This window comes from Camponotus floridanus, unplaced genomic scaffold (assembly GCF_003227725.1).
Source record: "Camponotus floridanus strain SB8 unplaced genomic scaffold, Cflo_v7.5 scaffold3, whole genome shotgun sequence".
NCBI lineage: Eukaryota > Metazoa > Arthropoda > Insecta > Hymenoptera > Formicidae > Camponotus > Camponotus floridanus.
In genome coordinates, this window is record NW_020229436.1 from 4,912,984 (window position 1) to 4,935,116 (window position 22,133).

At 30.0% G+C, this 22,133-nt stretch overlaps 1 protein-coding gene across 5 annotated transcripts; it reads right to left on the bottom strand.

Moving 5' to 3' along the window:
* Positions 1-430: 430 nt before the first annotated feature.
* Positions 431-20,524, bottom strand: LOC105254378 (laccase-4). 5 transcript variants are annotated; one of them, XM_025410002.1, is made up of 10 exons: positions 13,781-13,799; positions 10,772-11,008; positions 10,031-10,130; positions 7,664-7,784; positions 6,081-6,291; positions 5,330-5,725; positions 3,987-4,343; positions 2,946-3,227; positions 1,426-1,641; positions 431-663 (listed from the first exon to the last, which is right to left on the bottom strand). In XM_025410002.1, the coding sequence occupies exons 2-10, from the start codon at positions 10,899-10,901 to the stop codon at positions 512-514; spliced, it is 1,965 nt and encodes a 654-aa protein (XP_025265787.1). In that variant the 5' UTR covers positions 10,902-11,008; positions 13,781-13,799; the 3' UTR covers positions 431-511. The 5 variants fall into 5 exon arrangements, with proteins under 5 accessions (XP_025265787.1, XP_011261319.1, XP_011261318.1 ...); XM_011263017.3 differs by lacking the exon at positions 13,781-13,799 and adding an exon at positions 13,659-13,725; XM_011263016.3 differs by lacking the exon at positions 13,781-13,799 and adding an exon at positions 12,615-12,805.
* Positions 20,525-22,133: the final 1,609 nt, after the last annotated feature.

Sequence of the window (22,133 nt, forward strand, 5' to 3'; positions counted from 1 at the left end):
AAAGCGAAACGTTTGTCGCTTGTTTGAGGATAAAAGCGAATAACAGGAGCGGAAAGATTGTATATTAGATAATATATACAGTGTATGCTCGTGTGCGTAGTTCTAATTTTAAGTTTTGGAAACGTGGTTACTTTATAAGTACGGCGCAATCATAACTCATAAAGCTCTCGGTTATTAAAACTTGAAAATTATGAAGCTGTACATTACGTTTTAGCGGCAGATATTCTTGGAACAATTTATTTACCACAAAGTCGAGTTAGTTAAACTTGAAAATGAGAAAGTTATGGGGACTAATCGAGTCATTTTCGTCGAGAGGAAGTATAATATAATGCGGGGATTTGAAAAAAATCCGGTGAAAGGACGTATTCGAAACTAACGAGAACAATTTTGATATAAATCGATATAATTCGATATATTTATTCGTAAAAAAAACCGTTAATTTTAGGCCACATATTTAGGCCTACCGTTATATACAATTATATACATATTCAACTTAAGCGATTACAACAGTCTATATAAGGAAATAGTCGGGTCCGATGAAGGATCCGCACTTGGGAAAGTCCTGTGGAGGAGGTATCATGTCGCTAGGTTCTCCGACTTGCAAAACAACATCCAAACCGCGAGTCCAATCAGCCGCATGTTCATCACGCAACATCCAATAACCTGTAGAATGATGTGAAAGTGAGAAATCTCGTAGTATCATCAGTCATTTAATGCAAGAGTTCCTGTTATATAAGCGTTACTTTGCGTTTCTACCAGATTAGTTATCGATACTAGAATGTTTGATAAATTCCAACTCGACTTTTCTCGAAAACGTTATTTATTATAGTTTATAAAAAATATCAATATGCAATTTCTTGAAGCCTAAATCGAAATTTGAAGGAATCACAAATTAAAGTTTTACTATCTATCGAATATCTTATTAAATTCGCGAAAAATTAATGGATCTTATTATTTTAATGGATCTTAATATTATATTTTCTTAATATTTTTGTCTCGTTTACTTAAGAGATAAAAAATAACGATTCGCAAGATTTGTTGTTATATAAGCGTTACTTGGCATTTTTATCAAATTAGTCATCAATCAAGAATATTCGATAAATTCCAAATAGATTTTTCTTTTAAAATGATCGGAAAATGCTATTTTATGCGTTATAGTTTATAAAAAATATAAATCTTGGAAGCTGATGATTAAATCGAAATTCGAAGCAACGACAAATGAAAGTTTTATTATTCGTCGAATATTTTATTAAACAGACGAAAAAAAACTTTTCATTTAAAAATATTTTTATATATCTTGATATTTTCATACAATTTATCTCTCGTTTATTTAAAGGGATGCAGATTAACGATTCATCCGGTCGAAATATAGAAACGATCTATATGTTACGTAATCTGTAAGTTCGATGAACGAAGAAGACCTACCTGGATTGTCGGCTTTAAATCGCAATGCCACGACACCGAACTTGGGCACGATTACGGTGTCCTTAATCGGTGGACAGTCGAGATTTCGCTCAAATAATTGCTTCCTTTTATCGAGTTTCTTCACCTCCTGCAGTGATACACTTCGACCGAACTGTCTCGCGCCCACTATGTAAAAACTGTAGCCGTGTAAGTGGTAAACCAGATCGTCCAGACCGCCTACAGCAAAGTGACAACTTATTAACTCCCGAATAAATGGAATCTTTTATATTTTAACATCAATTTATGATGTAAAATTAATAATTAAATTATTGGATGTATAAAAAACTAATAATTAAAAATTAATAATTAAAACTAATAATCAAATTGTTAGATATATAAAAAAATTCCATGACGAAGATAGATCTAACAGAGTCAGAAGTCGTTGTTAAATAGATTGACAAAAATATCATTCGATGAAAAATATAATAATATCAATGAATGTTTCTATATTTGCGAAATTTTATAAAGGAGACTGATTATTATCAGAAATGTTATAAAAGTTTTTTTTTAGCTAATGCACAGATATTGAGAAAAAATCGCCGCGTTAGATAATAAAAAGAGGTAATGCGTCAAACATTGCTTTTTTTTTTTTTTTAATAATATACGCTTCGCTGGAAATGATTTATGAAGATGGAACACTGTAAAATCAATTCTATTGCCGGCTTTCCCGATAAATATGAAATATGAATCAAGGACATCAAGATACCATGGTCGAGCTTACGCTCCATTATACGTTAATGTTTCCTTTTATCTCATTCCCTTTATCTATTCCGCTTATTGTGAGATTATCCCAAGTACGTATGGCATTAATTAATAGTTATACTATTAATTATTAATTGATATAATGAGCGTCTTCATACAATCTTGCGCAAAAGACTATTTTTATTATCATTTTATTTATTTTTTTTATTCAAATAACGTATTCTTGTTTTGTATTAATATCTTTTATGACACAGATATTGAAATTAAGATATTAATTATATTTTTTCGCCACTATAAAATTCATTTTTAATCATAAAAGAACCTTTGTTACATTGATCATTTTGCGTGCGTGTATGAAAACTCGTTTAATGAAATTCAACATCACATATTATTTTTCTACAATATTTTTAAATTTCCACAATGGCGCAACATTGTTTCAGCCATATTATTCTACGTCATATATAACGAAAAAAATATATAACATATTGATAAATATCATATTTCCTCCTAAAATATCACGCGAAAAGCATCGAATATGGATAAAAGGCCTTTTTCCAATATTTCCCAAATTTTGTACAGGAAGATAATTGGAGATTTCGAGCTTTTCCAATATTTCTCAAATATTACACAGGAAGATAATTGGAGATTTCGAGCGAGGACAAGAGGAAAAAAGAAGAATGTACATCTATAAAGAATCCTATAAAGAATAAACGAGATCGGGACACAAGACACACGTGACATTGCGCGAGTTTTGATCTCGTTTGAACGAAGTTAATTACCCTGATCCAGGAGAATAATCTCGACGGTCGCCCCGAGCGGTACGTGACGCACGTGGACGCACTCGCACATGTCACCCGCGACGCCGCCGTCAGCGACCGGACGGCACCGTCGTCGCGACACCGTGTCATTATTCTCGTGAGCGTCATCGGCGTCGTCGTCGTCGTGGTTGGAGCACATCATATCCGGCGACACATCGCCACCCTGGGTCAACAGCGGCGACGACGGATACGTGAAAGTGACGTTGTTCACGTTTAACACTCGCGTTTCCGTCCCTCTATTACCTAAGAGAACGAAGAAGAAACATGATTTCCATAGTATGATTAGATCATCGGGGTTAATTGAGCGGCGCTCCTGATTCTCCTCTTGATTCGAAATTAATTATACGATTCTCTTGATACGATTTTAATTGAGCATCACTTTTTCAGTTCTTTGCGCCGGATGATGAGCATCCGGAGATTTCTTTTTTTTTTTAAATCAGAGGAAATTGAAGCTGCTATCGATTCCTTATTAGCGATCAAATATTTTTAAACAAGTGTGGAGCCGATTTTTCCACAACGAAATCTTTTTATTTTCATATACTTGGAATCTGAAGCCTCGAATAAAATTGTTATTTTGATCAAATTGACTTGAATTGGAGAAAATAAAAATTTATATTCATTTTTCAAATTCTACTCTCAAGTATTTTATAATAATTTTGTTATTACTCATCTAAGGGTTCAAAGATCAGCCAGAAATAATCCATCAAAAAGTTAACAACTGAAGAGACGGATGAAAAGATTTATGAGAGAAATAATAGCGGTGAAAGCGTAGCTTCTTGACCCGGATACATCGCATTATTGCATTATGTACGCGAAACATAATCGGTAGCAAAATTTTAATAACCCGGAACGTTTGCGCGGTGAATAAAGAAGTGGTGAAACGCGCGCTAGAGAATTTTTAATCAGGCGATTACGTTTGTTCGCGTTGTTTTAATTGATGCGATTGCGACTTAATTTCATTTTCACTTCTCATCTGTTGCATCATTTTTTCTCGATACGCACCTATCAGTTCCGTCGCTTGCATCTTGTAATTAATCGGCAGATACAGTGTCACGTCCATTTTGGGCATGGCCAGGGCTCGTGGCATTTTACGGATATTCTGCATATCCATGACGCACAGGCTCTCTTGTCCGCCGCACTTCTCGATAGGATTCGTCATCGCAGCCAACTGGTTCATCCCTATCTTGTCGATATCCTGCTGATCGATAGTTTCCGCCGCCGGAATTTCCGAACTGCCTTTATAGTTGAGGATGGCCGCGCCATTTATCGTGCTCGTTCCGCATTCTTTCGTCGTATGCACGTTCATCCAATAGGAAGCGACGTGTTTGCTCGCTTTGAGAACAAAATCTGCCCTTTCACCTTTAACGAATATCAAAGATCGTTCATTATTCTCGGCGCGATTCGTTGAAAATTGCGAGAAATCGCACAAAATCCCGCTTTCCGCGAGTAAAACTGAATTATAATCATATCCAATTTTGTTTGGAATTTTTTTAAACTTCTTATAAAAACTCGATAAAGAATTGCGAAATACATTATTCGAGATCTGATATTCAAAAATAGAAACAATGAAGAACACGTTAAAAAACATTTTGTATTTCTGTTAAAATTTTTTCGTGTAAAAATTTTTGTGTTAAATTTTTAACATACTCTTATGTTAATGTAACATATTATCGTTGCATTATTTTGACATTTCTGCCTTTAATATTCACCGTTTCTAAGAGTTAAAACAATACAATTAATATGTAAATGCACGAATTTTTCATGAAATATGTTATATGTTAAAATGAACGGAGTAAGTTGTGTTATTTTTCTCTCTATAACAGTTTCCACATATTAGATCGACATATCTCCTCTGTTGTTTATCATAAAAATATAAGAATAACATTTTCTTTTCATTAAATTTAATATTATAAATATGTTAATTTAACATAAACTTTATTTCCAGATAAAGCTTAAGTGTTACACTTTTGTGTTAATTTTTAAACATATTACTTGTGTTATTTATTTACTATACATACTTGCCTTCTGTTAAATTAACATTAAAATTAGAGTGGATAAATTGGGACGTGTGAAATATGTTAAAATTAACACAAAATTATTTACTGTGAAGGAAAGAGCCGTCAAGCGAGCTAGAAAGATAAATTTACTGAATTACAATCTTTGCGAGCAGCGATAAAATATTTTCACTTTTTAGTTTCCATTAATTTAAAATTCTAAACAAGAAATTTTTCAATTGAGCGCGTTTGATTTTCCGGAGATACCACAGAATTCCCGTTGATGTAACATCTATAGTTATCGTCAATTACTACGTAGAAGTTCCGGGAAGGTATTAACGGGACTCAGACCTTTTGCCAGGGTAATCGAAGTAACCTGCCGTGGCTCGATAGGATGCCCATCAAGTGCAATCAAGAGAAGCGTGTGACTGTCGATGAAGAGCGTCACTGGACAGGCACCGGCGCCTCCGGCATTAGCGACACGGAATCTATGACGTCGCCCCGGAATAACCGTGAACGTGTTTAGGGGAACTGTGGGTCCGGTGGGCTGACGACCTCTCCCATTGATCAGAAGAATCGCCGGTTTCACGTGACCCTGATTAAACGATACTTCCGGCGAGTGTTGCCAGTGGGTCACCAGAACCACATGATTAGGGTCGTCGATGTCATAAAGGGCGCGATGCGGCTCTCGAAGGTCCGCCTGCTTCACGATCAATGCTCCGAAAATGCCGTTGGTGATATCAGCGCCTTTTATTTTTTTGTTTTTTTTCGAAAAACGAATGGATCAATTTATATGTGTCGATTAGAGTAATAATAATTATTAAATAGTGCCAAGGGACATATAATAATATTGAGTCATTAAATCCATCGTATATGACTAAATTTAATTTATAAAACAAACCCAACTTATAAAATATATATTCAAAATAAACACATTTTTCTACATTAAAAAATTTTTAAATTAAAATTTTTAAATTAAAAACTTTTGATTTTAAACTTGATAAATTTAAGCCTTAACGAATTAATAGATGTGATAGAAAATATTCGTGAGCTTAAATATTTTTTTAATTTACTATGCATGAAGTAAATGACAATTATCCACCTGCATGTGCATGCCAGAGATGTGTGCCTGGCATGGAGGCACGAAATTTGTATTGGAAAGTGGTGTAACTTGGTATTGGGCACTGCGTGATCAGCGGTGCGCCATCCATGTAAGGCATTTCCACTTGCGTCTGTCCACGCCAATGTATCGCCATTGCCTTACCCGGAAGACGATTAATGACGTCTATTACTAGGATGTCATTTTCACAAACCTGTAAAAAGCGTAAACCTGTCTGGAAGTTGCTAATTAGTCACATTATCGCGATAAAGCTTTAGAAATATTTACCAAGACATTAGATCGTACATGCTACTAAAACAATTGTAATCAGCGTTTCAATTTTGCCGTCAAAATCACGTAAATGTATTTATTTTATAAATATTTTCAATATTATTTTTTTCTTAAAAAAATAATTTTTATTTAATTTTATTTTATAATTCTATAATTTTATAATGCTGTAAAAAGAAGGATTTTAAACAATTAGAATTTGATATGGAAATACGTGTAATGCTCGAGTCTACAAAATATGGATTTAGAATTTAGCTTTAATCAACATTTCTAAAGCTTCGCAACGTTTACCAGGAAGATCAATTAGAGGCCCAGTAAAACTCGCTTCACTTCAAAGTGTTCACTTAGTTAACCGAGACACGTGCGCGAGATTATTTCCACGTGTTCAAGCAACACAATTAATTATCAAAACTGTATATTGTATACGCGTTTCAATCACTACGCGAGTTAATTTTAACACAAAATAGAAGTTTAATTTTCGTTGCAATTGAAGATTGCAAATGAAGGTATCGGCAAAGCCACGTGTCTAAAATTCCGCATATTCAGATATATGCAGCTTAATGTAATCTTTGTATAAAATTATTAGCGATAATATTGGTAAAATATATAATAATAAATATGAATTAAGCAATGATAAATATAATAAAGCGACATTGGGATAATAAAATTGATTGTACATTATTAATTAATAATTTAAACATGTCTTGAATTTTATGAGTAAAATCCAAAATATTTGACGTCATATTAAACTAAATAATCCATTTTTAATTCTACGCAATAGCAGAATTATAAAAAAAATTAATAACTATTTAAAAAAAAAAAAAAAAAAAAAAAATATATATATATATATATATATATATTTTTTATATATATATATATATATATATATATATACATATAGCTTTATATTAAATATTTCAAATCGTCACATACATATATTATTACATACATATATGTAAATCATATATTATTAAATAATATATTATAATATCATATATAATATAATATCATATATTAAAATAATATATTTCATGATATTAATTAGTATTATATTAACACATTCGTTTTGGGAAAAGAAATATCGTCTTTTCACGCGTTTGAGAAAATCACCTGAAGCGAATATGTTAATACATGTATATTATCAAAAGTTTTATAAGTCAATGTGACATTATAATATAAACTTTAATTAAAAAAGAATATAGAAAGGCGATTTCGAAAGACGCTTGCGGTGAACTTTTCCGTGTTCGAAGCAATAATGCACTCGGGCTATTGATCGATGGTGTATATCGAGGTCATACCTGAATACTGGGTCCTGGCATTTGACGATTGGCGGTAAGGATGCCTCGTCTCTGTCCATCCGTGGAAACACAATGCTTGGCTAAGCAAGCGGTCTGATTCAACGGACAATCCCCGCATGATCTGTAAAGAACTCGCGTAAAAAAATCGCTTTCGATTTCTAGCATTATAATGTGTATTTATACGAAGCTGAACATATATTTGTTGTATCTCTCATCGAAAGTAAAAGCGCAGATTTGTATATTTGTATGAAATAATATTTTTTATATCGTAGTTTTCCGCATAAAATTCGTATACAATTTCGTACTTATATGTTTTTATACATTTATCGATTTTTTATATATATATATAAACGAAGAAATCTAAATAATTTGAAAAGAAAATCGTACAATTTCTCTCTCTGTTATAAATAAGACACAGTAAAAAATTGTGCGCACATGTTAAAATTTTCTTGTGTTACCACGTTTTGATTAGTACTTTAATGTAAAATTAACATACAATTTATATGTTATTATTTTTATAACGTTTTCATGTGTTACATTTATTTCAACTTCATAACTTAACACTTTGTATATGTCTCTTAAAAATGGAATATTATTTTGAGTATTTTTAACATAATCATTTTAAACAATCAACATGTCTCAACATCAGTTTAACATTCTAAGAAAAGTTAAAGCAAATCTTTAAATAATCTTGAACTTTGACATACAAAATAATCAAATTTACTAAAATCAAATGTTTCTATTACAAGTGATTTAAGTTAAAATAATTACTATTATATGTTAATGTCTTACTTAATATTCTTCTAGTCCTACTTAATAATTCGTAAGAATTCTTACGAATTATTGTAACTACTTTTTCATGTAATTTTTAATTAATTTGTATGTTATTTTTACATTACATTTAAATTCACAATAACAAAAATAAATGTAAAGTAAATGTAAAGTAAATAAATGTAAAGTATCAATTATTTAACATTTTTAGTTTGTCAATAAGTAACATACGACGAATGAGTCATTTTAACTTAAAATTTAGAGTGGACTTTCTGGGACTTCTGGTGAAAAATATAAAAATTAACATTTTATTTTTTACTGTGTACATGTCACTGAATTGCATGAACTATTTGAAAATGTATAAACATCGCGTATTACGTGAAAAGAGAGAACAAATACTATATTATTAGAGACAGGTTTGTAATCATTTTGCATACGGTTTCATTAAGGTTTAACAAAAAATTGAGATTCGGTCTTCTCCAGTCTCGGCTTAACTGTACCGTATTATTACCCGGCGATGAATCTCGTTTTGCTCGTTGATTTCGACAACTCGGTGTGCGGTTGATCGTGAGAGTTTTCCGCCTTAGACCGATTAAGAATTGCATAAGCTATTACATCAACGGTCCGTGCGTTATGCCCGTTGCATAGTTAAATATAATGCAACGGTGTAATGACGTTGCACACGATGTTGCAATCGCAAAAACGAACTGTTTATAATGCAGTAATTTCGCGAAATGCGTGTAATATGTAGTGTCCTTCGCGTGAGACGGTTACGATCCTATGCGATTCTTTATTACATGAGAAAACTTTCCCTTTAAAATTGGCCACTTTTCGTTCTCTCGAGCAACATTATAAAAAGAAAATCCGAAATTAATATTTCATTACAGAAGCTCGAAAGCAAATAATACACTTTAGTTATAATAATATAATTATAATATTTAGTTTAGTTGATATAATTTTAATAATATGATATAAATTTAATTGATATAATTTTAACATAAAGCTTTTTACAACCTTGATCTATTATAAGATCTAATTATGAATAACCATTTTATTAAAATGTAAATAGAACATTGTGTAATAATAAATATTATTTGCAGCATTCAACTTCGACGTAATCTAGATTATTATTTAATATTTAACCTTCTTACTTGAACCTTTTACTGTCAAGAATTGCTTTCTCTATTTATTATGTGCTAGATTAGACGAAACTGGTTATTAAAATCTGATATTAGCTGATCAAAGTACTAATAAATTAAATATTTGATTTTTTCAAATAAAAATTTTTGAAAAATTGTCGAAAACAATAATGGATATTATATGAAATGCCTATTAAAGCAAAGCAAGTAGAAAAAAATATTTGATGCAATAATTCAGATATTTGTCGATTTTTTATCGAAACCTTGATGATTTAATACAAAACGTATAATAATCAGCTGATTTGAAAGTCTGCATGCAGATGAGACGGATCATGGGATTTAACCTCTTTTCTGACGTCTGTATTTATAATAAAATTTTTCTTTCATTATGCATTTGAATTAAATTCTCGCAAAATGTATGTAACCGATAAAAAATATAATTGAATGATTGGCTTACTTGCTGAGCGATTGGAAGACTTCTAGTGTGAGTTTCACCCGGCAGATCATAGGCCAATCCAAGTGATGACATGGCCGATCGCAGGAGAGAAATGTTTGTTCTGAAAAAGAACAGAAAGATTAAGGAAGAGGAAAATTATCTTGATAAAAGCGGTTTTCTTCTTCGTCCAGCAAAAAAAAAATTCGAGTGGATAAGCGACAAAGATGAAAGTTACAAACCACATAGAAAGTACTATTTAATAAAGAAAAACTAATGATGCACGCGCGTATATGTAATGGTACATGTTGCAGTGGATTGGAGAAAGAAGCGCATTATTATTTCATTACCTAACATTTATTTTCATTATAAATAATTCATATTACTAAATCATTATTAAATTAATTCCGATCGGATAAATTATTATAACTCGATGCCTAATGCATTTCTTTGCGTTCAATTATACGATTTACTTTATTAATATATTTTCAAACATGTGCTGTGTTTAAAACTCGCTTCATGTGTAAAAATATATACATTTATGGGATCAGATTTTACTTACAATTTCTCCTAATTTTATATAATATCGAAAACATTTAAGAAAACTATAACTAACTGTAAGTAACTTTCCGCCATGAATTATAAATTTTATTTTAGATGAACATTTAAGAGAAATTGAAAGTTGCATTAAATTTACAAGACTTATGCATGGCAAAGTATATGTTAATGTATTCTAATTTTGATAAAGTAATTATTTCAACTTACTAGGCCTGTAATTGTTAATATGTAAAAATGTCGCCGCAGCTGCGATCATAGTTACGACCACGAGACATCGTAAAACATACGTGATCGGAGTGACCACGAGCGGAGGATGAGCGGACTTTGAAGAATGCATCGCCTACCAACGTTGTTATTCAACAATAACAGGCGGTGACGATGTCCATTTCTCGTGAGCTTCCAAAATTGACGGATTTTGGATGAAATATTTATGCGAGTAATAATCTTTATAAAAAAAAAAAAGATGTGTGTATTGTTGAAACACGAAGACTAGTACGTTAATAATTATTAAGTAGCACGATGCATATACATGAGTATGCATCGTAATATATATGAGTAATAATGACTTGCCAAGAAAGCTATATCACAGATTTCTATCAATAAATAGGAGAAAATTATTTGAGATTGATGACTACTTGCTTCGAGTGTTGATGTCAAGGATAATAAAATGCAAAAGTTAACGCGGAGAAAGCTTAGTGAAGATAAAAGAGAAGCCGTCTGTATTATACAAATAAAATTGAAAGTTAAATTATAGTTTAGTTATCCTTCTGACTCAAGTCCTTTCTGGTCTTTCTAGTTTCTTTCTAGTTTTAGTCTTAAAAAGATGTTCCAGTTTATATCTTAAAAAGATCAATCAATTTTCGCGAGACAGATGGATGAATTAAACTTAAATTCCAAGTTTAAATGAAAGATATAATGATTAATCACAGTAATAACGACGCTATCTATCATTCATTAATTGTCATTAATTTTATATTTTAAATATATTTATATGTGTGATTTATACGTGTTTATATGTCATAGCTATGAATGTTAATTTATTAAAAAAAAATTATATAATAGAATTATATAATCAACAAACATAGTAAGTAACAATTCTTGAAATATACGTATTAAAGAAAAATATATATTATATTCTGAATGAAAATAAAATGGAGATAAAGAGACGAGAATCAAAATAAAATCGTAAGATCGAGTACAACATTTGCCGAATTGTTATTTCCGTTCTTTATTATACGATCATTATATATTATATATATATCAGGTAAAAGCTATTTTATATATTACGTAGAAACTTAGATAATTTTCACATAACGCATCTACAAACCGTAAGCCAGTTATATGTGTGATACATATTTATTTCCGAAAGTTCTAATTAAAAAAGAGTTCTAATTTAAAAAAGTAAATTACTGTTCACATTGTAATTATTTCACCACAGAGATCTTTCTTTTTATAGCCTAAAAACGGATTGTATAAATAAATAAAAACACATTTTTCCTTAATTAAGTTGTTATCAAATTTTTTCTTTACGGAAACAATTCTGACATAAATTAATCGATCAACTCAATTCCTTATAATTCAATATTGTAGCATGCGCAATTTTTGAGTTATTTTTTAAATAAAGTTTATATTATCAATGTGAAACATTTATTTTGCTTTTGAAGATTTTTCAAACTAAAATTAGTTTTATATATTTTTTATTATAATTATTATAGACCGACTGTGTCATTATATTGCAATCATGCTACATCTCGTTTCATTTATTTCTACACGTATTATATAATCTTCACATATTAAATAATATGTAAAGTTATATTTATATCATCTAATAATTTATATTGATAGATCCCCGAGAGATAATCACTACTTTGAACGAGTATCTTTCACAAAAGCATGATTCTTGAATTCGACAGATATAAATAATATAAATAAATGAGGATATAAATAACGAGAAAAGGGAGGATACTCTCCCTTAGTAATAATCATGCACAAAATTAACGAAAAAAAAAAACACGTAGAGACAAATATAGGTATCTTTATGTCACTGCACCACTGCGGACATTTACGTGGAGCCGATATAACAAAACTGCGGACACGATTGCACTTCCCGTCGACGACTGATGAGAATATCGAGCCCGAAATTCGTTGCTAGAACGGCGTTTCTCTCCCGCTCTCTTTCCCTGCTAAGACATTCTTTGTTGTCGAAGATCGAAACTATTGCTAGCAAAAAATCGATTGAAGCTTGTTTATTCGCGAAACTTATCTCAACTCTCAACTCAATTTCAGAGAACTGGATCTTTGATTACAAAAAAAGACGGTCGAGTCGCAGGAAAAATTGTAATAAACATATTTACGATATTGTACTTTACGAGCATTCACCACAAACGTTTGAGGCCGCTGAATTATGGCGTAACTTCCATTACTAGGCTATATAATTTTTTATCCTTGAGCTCTGAATCAATTTGAGGTTTTATTCAATTGCATCAACAATTGAAGATTTTACTGGACAAGAATAAATAAATTATATTATATAAAAAAAAATTATATTATATATGCAGAAAAATTAATTTGATTTGATCTGAAGATGTATCTAAAATCAATTATTGATTAATAAATTTTTCTTTTCTCAAACTTTAATTTTTTTATGTATTTATATAAATGTTTTAATAACTGCTATTATACAGTCACACCATAAAGATCCTATATTAACAACTTTTTCAATATTGATAACTTTTGCGAGCACAAAAGAATGCGTTAATAACGCGACTGATCTTTTTACTGGCAAAATATATTCGCGATGTTATTCCTCTCGAAGATATTTCTATCCGCGGAAATGATAAATTGGCTGCTGCATCTGCACACAATTATGCGTATTGACTTTCGATTGAACGTGTTAGTTTGACCTAACGATCCAAATACTCAAGTGGAAATTATTGAAGAGCGCCAACATCCAGAAATCCATTTATCAACAGCTGACGAATAATCGAGTAAGATCAAATGGATCTAACGGATGACTGAGACCGTGACCACCTAAAGGCAGGTATGGATGATTATGATTGTGATAAAAACAGCCAGTTACAATAAATCACCGCACCACTGACAGTCGGCACGTAGACTAATGACCGCGATGTGGGTACCGTCACGCACTTAAAAGACAACTGACGAAAAATTCTAATTTCGTTATTAGTCAGTCGGACAAACATGGACGACGTGTACCTTCCCTCTCCCGGGTGCCCTCGAACAAAATCATCTATATGCGATCGGTTTTTTTAATTTTTCTACATTCATCCCGCCTCGAGTTTCGCGCACGCGAGTCTGAAATATGTGCCAGAAACGAGTTGCGAGTGAAAGTTTGCCTGTGGGCCCGACTCAAAGGCCCCTACCTACTATCATTCGCAATATGACTGGGGACCCGTGTTCCATCTCTCTCAAAAGCCGACTGTGTATATACTTTCATCTCCCGACCTTTTTCCTTCTCCCCGTGCCCCTTGGTCCAGCCAGAGTAGAGATTTCGCTTTCGCTGATGCCCACTGGATCAACTCTTACTCACATGGGCGGATAGAAACGATAATCATCGTGCCACGATCTCCTCTGTGGAAAGCAAGTAACGTTTTGCTTTGAGAACTGCTCAAGCTCATGCTTTATGATCCTTCATGTTGCAACATATGTCTATGGAATAGAACTGGAATAGAACTTTCTGAAAAGAAGAATAATAAGACTTTTGACTAGTATCTAGAAGGTGCAGAAACTGTCGAAGAGATCTCAATCGATTCAAAAGAAATCCATTTTTTTAGCTGCAGCAAGAAACATATGTTGTGAGACTCGTATTATTGAAGCCAAAATTATATCCATATAGATAGAACTCTAAACTATTTAATGTATACGTATAACGCATGTGAGACATGTAGCAGCATATTAATAATGTCTTTCTCTCAAGATATTTATGTTTTAAGATTTAATAAACATTAAAATTTCTAGTTGTAGTAAAAAAGAGTAAGAGTTAATCACCAAATTAAGTGACTTTCTTATAAATCATTTGAGATATTCAATTTAATTTCTCTCAATTTCTCTATGTAACGTCTACGAAGAATTTAAGAATTTATTTATAAATTCGCCTATAGTGATTGATATAGTTAAGTTAAAATTAAAATTAAAATTGAAGATTCCCTAGAAAGAATGTAAAAATTAAATACATAAATACAATACAATTGTAGTGAAATTAAGCACATATTCATGAAATGACGTGACTTTGCATTTATATCAAAACAAGTTGAAGTATAAAATAATGAAGGAAACGATTGCTCGGAAATAATATCAGTTTTTCCTTTACATCTTAGAAGTATGTCGTGAATGAAAAAATGAAAAAATAATCGCGATATATATCATCACATCATTTCAACATCTTTTTTCTCGCGGATGTAATTCATCTCAAATTATGAGGAGTATAAATCGCTTTCTTGCGACGTGACATAAGTCAATAGACAATAATTAGTACTTTATGACATAACTGTAGCAATTTAGCCAAAAATAAAACACAGAAAAAATATAAATTTCTCCTATGTGTCATGCATTGTGTGATACACGCGATACATTCGATAATAAAATTGCATTATTTAGATCCGTAACGACATTTATGTTTCCTAATCCATATTCAGTGCGACAGCCATTATATCGCGACGCGTTAAGTAGGTAACGACTTCCTAACTTCAAGTAACAACCGCATTGTCATTCGCATAATCACTGTCATAAATAACGATTTCAAATGTGTCTTATACGTAATATTTGGCACTTCGTTATATTTATCAGCTTTTAGTTACAAAATTGTGTATTGAGGAAAAATAATACAATTTTATCTAATTTATTTCCCATCTCATCATAATCAAATTATGGAATAATGTGATGTACAAAGTAATATTTAATCATGTAATATTTCAGTAATATTTCATCATTTACTACAGGATGAAGCGAATAAAGCAAAACTCATCTTGGAAAGTGAAAGACGTATCTCTAGTTTGCCTATAGCCTGTTCCATTACTCATACAAGTTGCATCGTTTTATTTTTACTCGATAATGCATTTTTCTCTATTGACAATAACTGTAAGTAGCACTCGAACGGAAATCTCTCAGACATAGAAGTGTTTTGCTGGATATCGCATCCTGCGTTTAAGTTTTAATGATTTCTATGAATAATCAGGCAATCAAGAGTGTCCCATTTACCTTTACGATGTTGGAAAGAAGATCAATAAGTGTCCATGTGTGCATGTGTAAAAAAAATGTATAGATCAATTCTAAAGAGAAATGCTCCATTTAAGGGGATAATCAGATTCTCTCCATTTTCTCAATATAAAAGATTCTTAATTATACTGATGCAAACTGAAAGCGCCAAAAACATATCTGCTTCCATTATAAAACTTCCATTATAACACTATTTCTTCATAAATTAATGCTGTTTTTATACTTCCGGCGATGTCATTTATATCTTTTTATTTTTTTTATTTCCTATATATGTGTTACATGGCTGTATACTTTCTATAGCTTTGGACTATTTATCAGAAGAGAATTTTCGAATTGACATTTCGAAATTTATTTTATTCCGATAGTTAAGACCTTAGCCCTTTTCTTATTCTCTACATACATTGCGAGTAAAACGGTACATTTACCGTTAATAATAATTGACGCTTTCACTTATTTACTTCAGCGGAACGCATCTTCTCTTATACGCATTTCTCAGATAAGTATCCGCAAAATTCGGATAAGCATCGCATGCATGATTTGCACATGTTCACGCATTTATCACATTTTTTTAAGAAGTACTCGAATCACGGAAATAGATTCGCGTGCGGAAATAGGATCGCATTTACACATCATAATTGCTGCTACTTTAATTTATAATTAGTTCATAAATATATAATTTCATATATACAGGGTCTACCAAAAGTGTGGAAACCCCTAAATATCTCGGAAAATATACGTTTTACAGAAAAGTGTTTCCAACAAAAGTTGTAGGGTTTAAGAAGATCTATATACTGATTCTATCAGTTTGACCTTGGATGGCGTCGTCAAGGTCAGGTCAAGGTCACATTGACTTTTTTAAATGACACCCCCTACATTTGATTGCATATTCTTATAGCTTAATTCAAGAGCTTTCCAAAACACTATAATAATGTTCATTTTTATTAAGTACTTTGCGAGTTATGAGGGTTGAAATAATTTCTTAATTTTACATAAACCATAAAATATCTAGTAAACCATTCATTTTTCGATTATCTTACCTTCATACTTTTATGTACAAATTAATGAGAGGAATCAATTGGTGTAAAGAAAACACATAGTTGTTTCTAAGAAAAAATATGTAATTTGCAATTAACAATTCCATATTTTTTCTTAAAAACAACTGTATGTTTTCTTTACACCAATTGATTCCTTTCATTATTTTGTACATAAAAGTATGAAGGTAAGATAATCGAAAAATGAATGGTTTACTAGATATTTTATGGTTTATGTAAAATTAAGAAATTATTTCAACCCTCATAACTCGCAAAGTACTTAATAAAAATGAACATTATTATAGTGTTTTGGAAAGCTCTTGAATTAAGCTATAAGAATATGCAATCAAATGTAGGGGGTGTCATTTAAAAAAGTCAATGTGACCTTGACCTGACCTTGACGACGCCATCCAAGGTCAAACTGATAGAATCAGTATATAGATCTTCTTAAACCTTACAACTTTTGTTGGAAACACTTTTCTGTAAAACGTATATTTTCCGAGATATTTAGGGGTTTCCACACTTTTGGTAGACCCTGTATATATATATATATATATATACAGGATGTCCCAGTTATTTTCCGTCATCTTTCAAAAGAGATTCCTGAGATCATCTGAAGACGATTTTTCCTCAACGAAAATGTCGAGGCACTAATAATTTTCGAATTATAAGTGATTGGAAATAAGAGGTTTTTCGTAAACTAAGGTCCATAGAAATAAAATATTAACAAAACCATATTCTTCGATTAATTTTAAATAGAGTTTAGTTGAGTTCTAATTTAAGACTTAATTGCAAAGATATATGATGACAAAAATCGAGAACATGCAAAAAATGATGGCCTTCATTGACATTTTCGCTGAGGAAAAATCGTCTTCAAATGATCCCAGGAATCTGTCTTTGAAAGATGACGGAAGATAACTGGAACATCCTGTATATGAAATTATTTTTGAAACACCTAATACTGTTATTTTTTAACTCTTAATTTATAATCATAAAAAGAATACAATTTTTACAATCAGAAATTATTATTTATAAATTTGTATTTTTCCGGAAAACGCTAAATTCTTTGCTCGCACGTAACATCCGGTCTCAAAAGTTCACATTTTTTACTCAGGAAGTAAAATGATATTAGAGGCCGGTTAATATATATAATTATTAGATATCTATTAATATCTATATATAACTATTTAATAGTTTGCAACTAAAACCGCTGTAGAAAACATTTTACTGACATTTACTTTCAAAAAAGTGATAGGCAGTCAAAAAGATAAATAAATCTCTGCGTCTAGGATGTGACAAGTATTCTTTTGAAGCATAAAACGAGAGAACGTAGCAGGCATTTAAAACTAGCAACGAAAAAAAGACATTTATATTCATACAGGCTAATGTTACATTCAAATTGTTTATGAAAACTTTGATCATCTTTTTAAAGAGGAAACAATAGTTTTCGTCGAAAAACGAAATTGTATGTTGCAATGCCACATACTTTCACGTGGACTTTCGATTTTCGCGGTATATTTTGATGATATTCATAATATGACGTGTGTCTCGCTTATCTTTCCTCTTATAATTAATCAAAGAGAAAGTTTGAATGTATAGTTCGTATATAAAATTATTACAGTATTCATCAAGATTGTAAAAATAAATAGAGTTTATAAAGAATTATTTATAATTATTTATAAATAAAGTAATATTACTTTTTTAATTCTTGCAAATTTGCAAAAAAAAAAGAGAAAATATTATATATATTTATTTATTTATTTATTTATTCATTTTATATTTATATATTTTCATTATATATTTATATATTTATATATTTATATATTTATATATTTATATATTTATATAATTCAGTTTAATTTTAGTTGATCGATTGTGTGTCATCTATATCATATTTATATTCATATTTATATTTACATGATAATCAGAATAAAAATTTACAAAAAATTTATATTATATGATGAAAATTCAAAAAAGAGGTTTTTACTCTTCTGTTTTCCATCGACATTTGTGACTTGAAAGAATGGCAATTAATTTAGCATAATATGTTCGAAGAAACAATCTATCTCGTATATATTATATCTAATAACTAATAATTGCGATCAGCATCGTTAGCAACAAGATTAGTTGTTCTTAAAAGAAATATATACATAACTGTAAATTTTGAGGGCATTCACCTTTCATGTGGAGATTCAATCTGTGCCTATCATCTCATGAGTACTTGCTATATCAGATATTACATATCAAATGAATTTCCTAAGAAAATAATATGATGGAAATTTTATAATTAATTTTGTGGCGACGAAAATTATAATTCGCTTTTATATTATTTTTGAAAAAAAAATTATATATCATGATTCTTGTAAAAATATGCTATACTATTATTATAATCATTTAAGAAACAATATAATTGTGATATCAATACGAGTTATCGATGTACTATCACAAACAATCTTTGCGAATATTTTAAAATAGTGATCTTTAAGTCACTTTGTAAAACCCGTAGTTACGATTTGATATATTCAGCTCTAATTTTACATCTGCTTATATACATATACAAATCTTGATGAATCGATAAGAAGAAAAAGTTTATAAATTTTTTCCAATTATTATATTTTTTTGTTTATTTTGAATTGTAAATTAGAGTTATAAATATTTTGCAAATATAACATGTTAGCTATGAATATATAATGTAGTAAGTAGTACTATGTATATATAATGTAGATCGAATTTAAAAAATGATATAAATTTATGATATTATTTATGATATGAATATAATTTATTGATGTAAAAAAAAGTGGATTATTGATGACTCTCGTATTTAATTGTTGTAATATAATATATATAATTATTGATGATGCAATTAAATTATACTTTCTATGAAAATGCATCATATAAATAAAAATTTTGAAACAAATACACTTTTTTTAATACTATTTTTTAATTTATTTAAAGAAAATTTACACATATCACTTGTTTATACTTGACATCAAAATGTTTGCTTTAAAAAATTTATAAGCATATAAGTAGAATAAATAATAAATGTGAAGGAAAGACAATTTTTATATAAACAAATATATATAAATGATAATTTCATGATCTTGAAAAGAAATAAAGATAAGTATGAGACACAATATACTAATTTTAATCAATGACATATATTCGATAAAAACTATCCATGCATAATAAGAGAGTATACTAATTTTAATCAATGTCATTGATCATTTTTATCGAAAATTATCTTATCTGACAAATATTTTCTACCTAAAAGGCAGTCACGCCAATCGTGATTGCGTAAACTTACGAATTGACCTATGACTTTAATAAACGAAACGAATGATTATCAATCATTCCTGATCAAGAGATAGAAATGTTTTGCCTTCTGCGCTATTTTCAAGCTCGCTTATTTCATTTCTGTTGCTAACAAAAATACTCTATTTGACTCACCAGGTATGGGCGTGAAGTAGATGATAGTCGCGACCACGGAACCGAGCCCGATGAAGATCCCGAATCTGTAGAGCATGGTCCTTGAGAGAAAATCGGAGAGATGAGATCCGCGAGAACGTGAAGGAGCAAGCGAGTGTCGGACTGGCCGATGTCGTGGCCGCGGACGCACTAGCACTGCTCAAGCAAGTTCATTGCCAGGAGAGAGAGTCGATTCTCGATTAAAAGAAAGATCCTGCAAGTGAAGCACTAACGCGCTTCTACTGTATCACACGTCTGCGAGTCCTCTAATCATGAAGGCATCATTGTACACGGACAGCTTTCCCGGAATCATCGCGGTATCTGCCAATCTGCGAGAAGATGATGACCCTTCGTGACCTCCCTGTAATGATATTCTCTTTTCTCCAGACCTTCTCCAGTACCCTTTTGAAAGGAAAGCGAAATAAGACACTAGTGAAAATTCAGTTGCATACATACATAATTAATTTTCTTTGATTTATAAATTATCTCCTTTGCGAATAAATTATTTTTTTCACATGTGAAAGTTAAAACAAATATATTTTGTAACGTATGTTTCTCTACTCTTTTGATATTTTCTATTATTTTTATTCTTGTATCATGCATAATGTTCATATTTGTTTAAATATTATAATCAATAATAAAAAAATAATTTAATAACGCTGATCTACAACAAGTTTTCTTGCGTCTGTATTCAATCTTATGATTAAAGAGAAAATCTGTTTTTCGAGCTATATTAATTATTAACCGATATTTAATAGGAATTGATTCGCGCGATATTGGCAGGAAACACAAAGCACGAACGGAAGTAGATAACAAATACCAATTTGCTCATGAAATATAAACTGGAAATATCGATATCTCTACATTAGTTATTTCAAAATAAGTAGAACCTGCAATTATTAAACTATTTATTGCTAAGAATATTCTACCAATATCTTGCTGTATTATTTTTATCATTTAATTGTCTTATTATTGATTGCAAAAGTTAAACTGATTGAAACATTACTCCATAAATAATATAATATGAATATAATAATTTTATTAATATATTAATTTTATTCTTAGATAATATACTATTAATTTTATTCTTCCCTATTGGAAATATTAAAATTTCGACCTACTAAATAATTGGAATCGAATTTTTCAGAAGAAATATCAGTATCACTTAAATCAAATAGAAGACATATCAAATTTTTATTCTAAATTTTTATTTTCTTCAATATATAATTCTTTTCTTCTATATATAATTTCAATTTCACACACATTTACTACATTATTCAATATTAATACTAGTCATTAACAGAGAAATTGTTTAACATAATCTTTTAAAAACATATTAATTATAAAATTTGTAAAAGTATATTTATTAAAAAAAAGTTATTAATTTTTTCATCACTATTAATTTCTTAATAATAACAAATGATATTAATAACACATAATTAAAGTTATATATGTACATTTCTCATGATATAAATTATATTATTACATAAATATTTCAATTTTTTTCATAGATATATTATTTATTTTATAATTTTATGTATATATGTAAATATGTAAATTTCTCATAACATAAATTATATAATCACACACAAACCTTTCAAAATTTTTTTTCATTGATATATTATTTGTTCTATAATTTTAATTTCTATAATTTTAATTTTTATTATAATATAGTTTTTTATATTATATTTTTTATATTATAGTTTTTTATATTATATTTTTTTAAATTATTATAATATATATTTTATAATTTTAATTTTTATTTCTATAATTTTAATTTTGTATAATTAAGATATTATAGTTTAGTATATATTACATCAGAAATTATATAATATAAA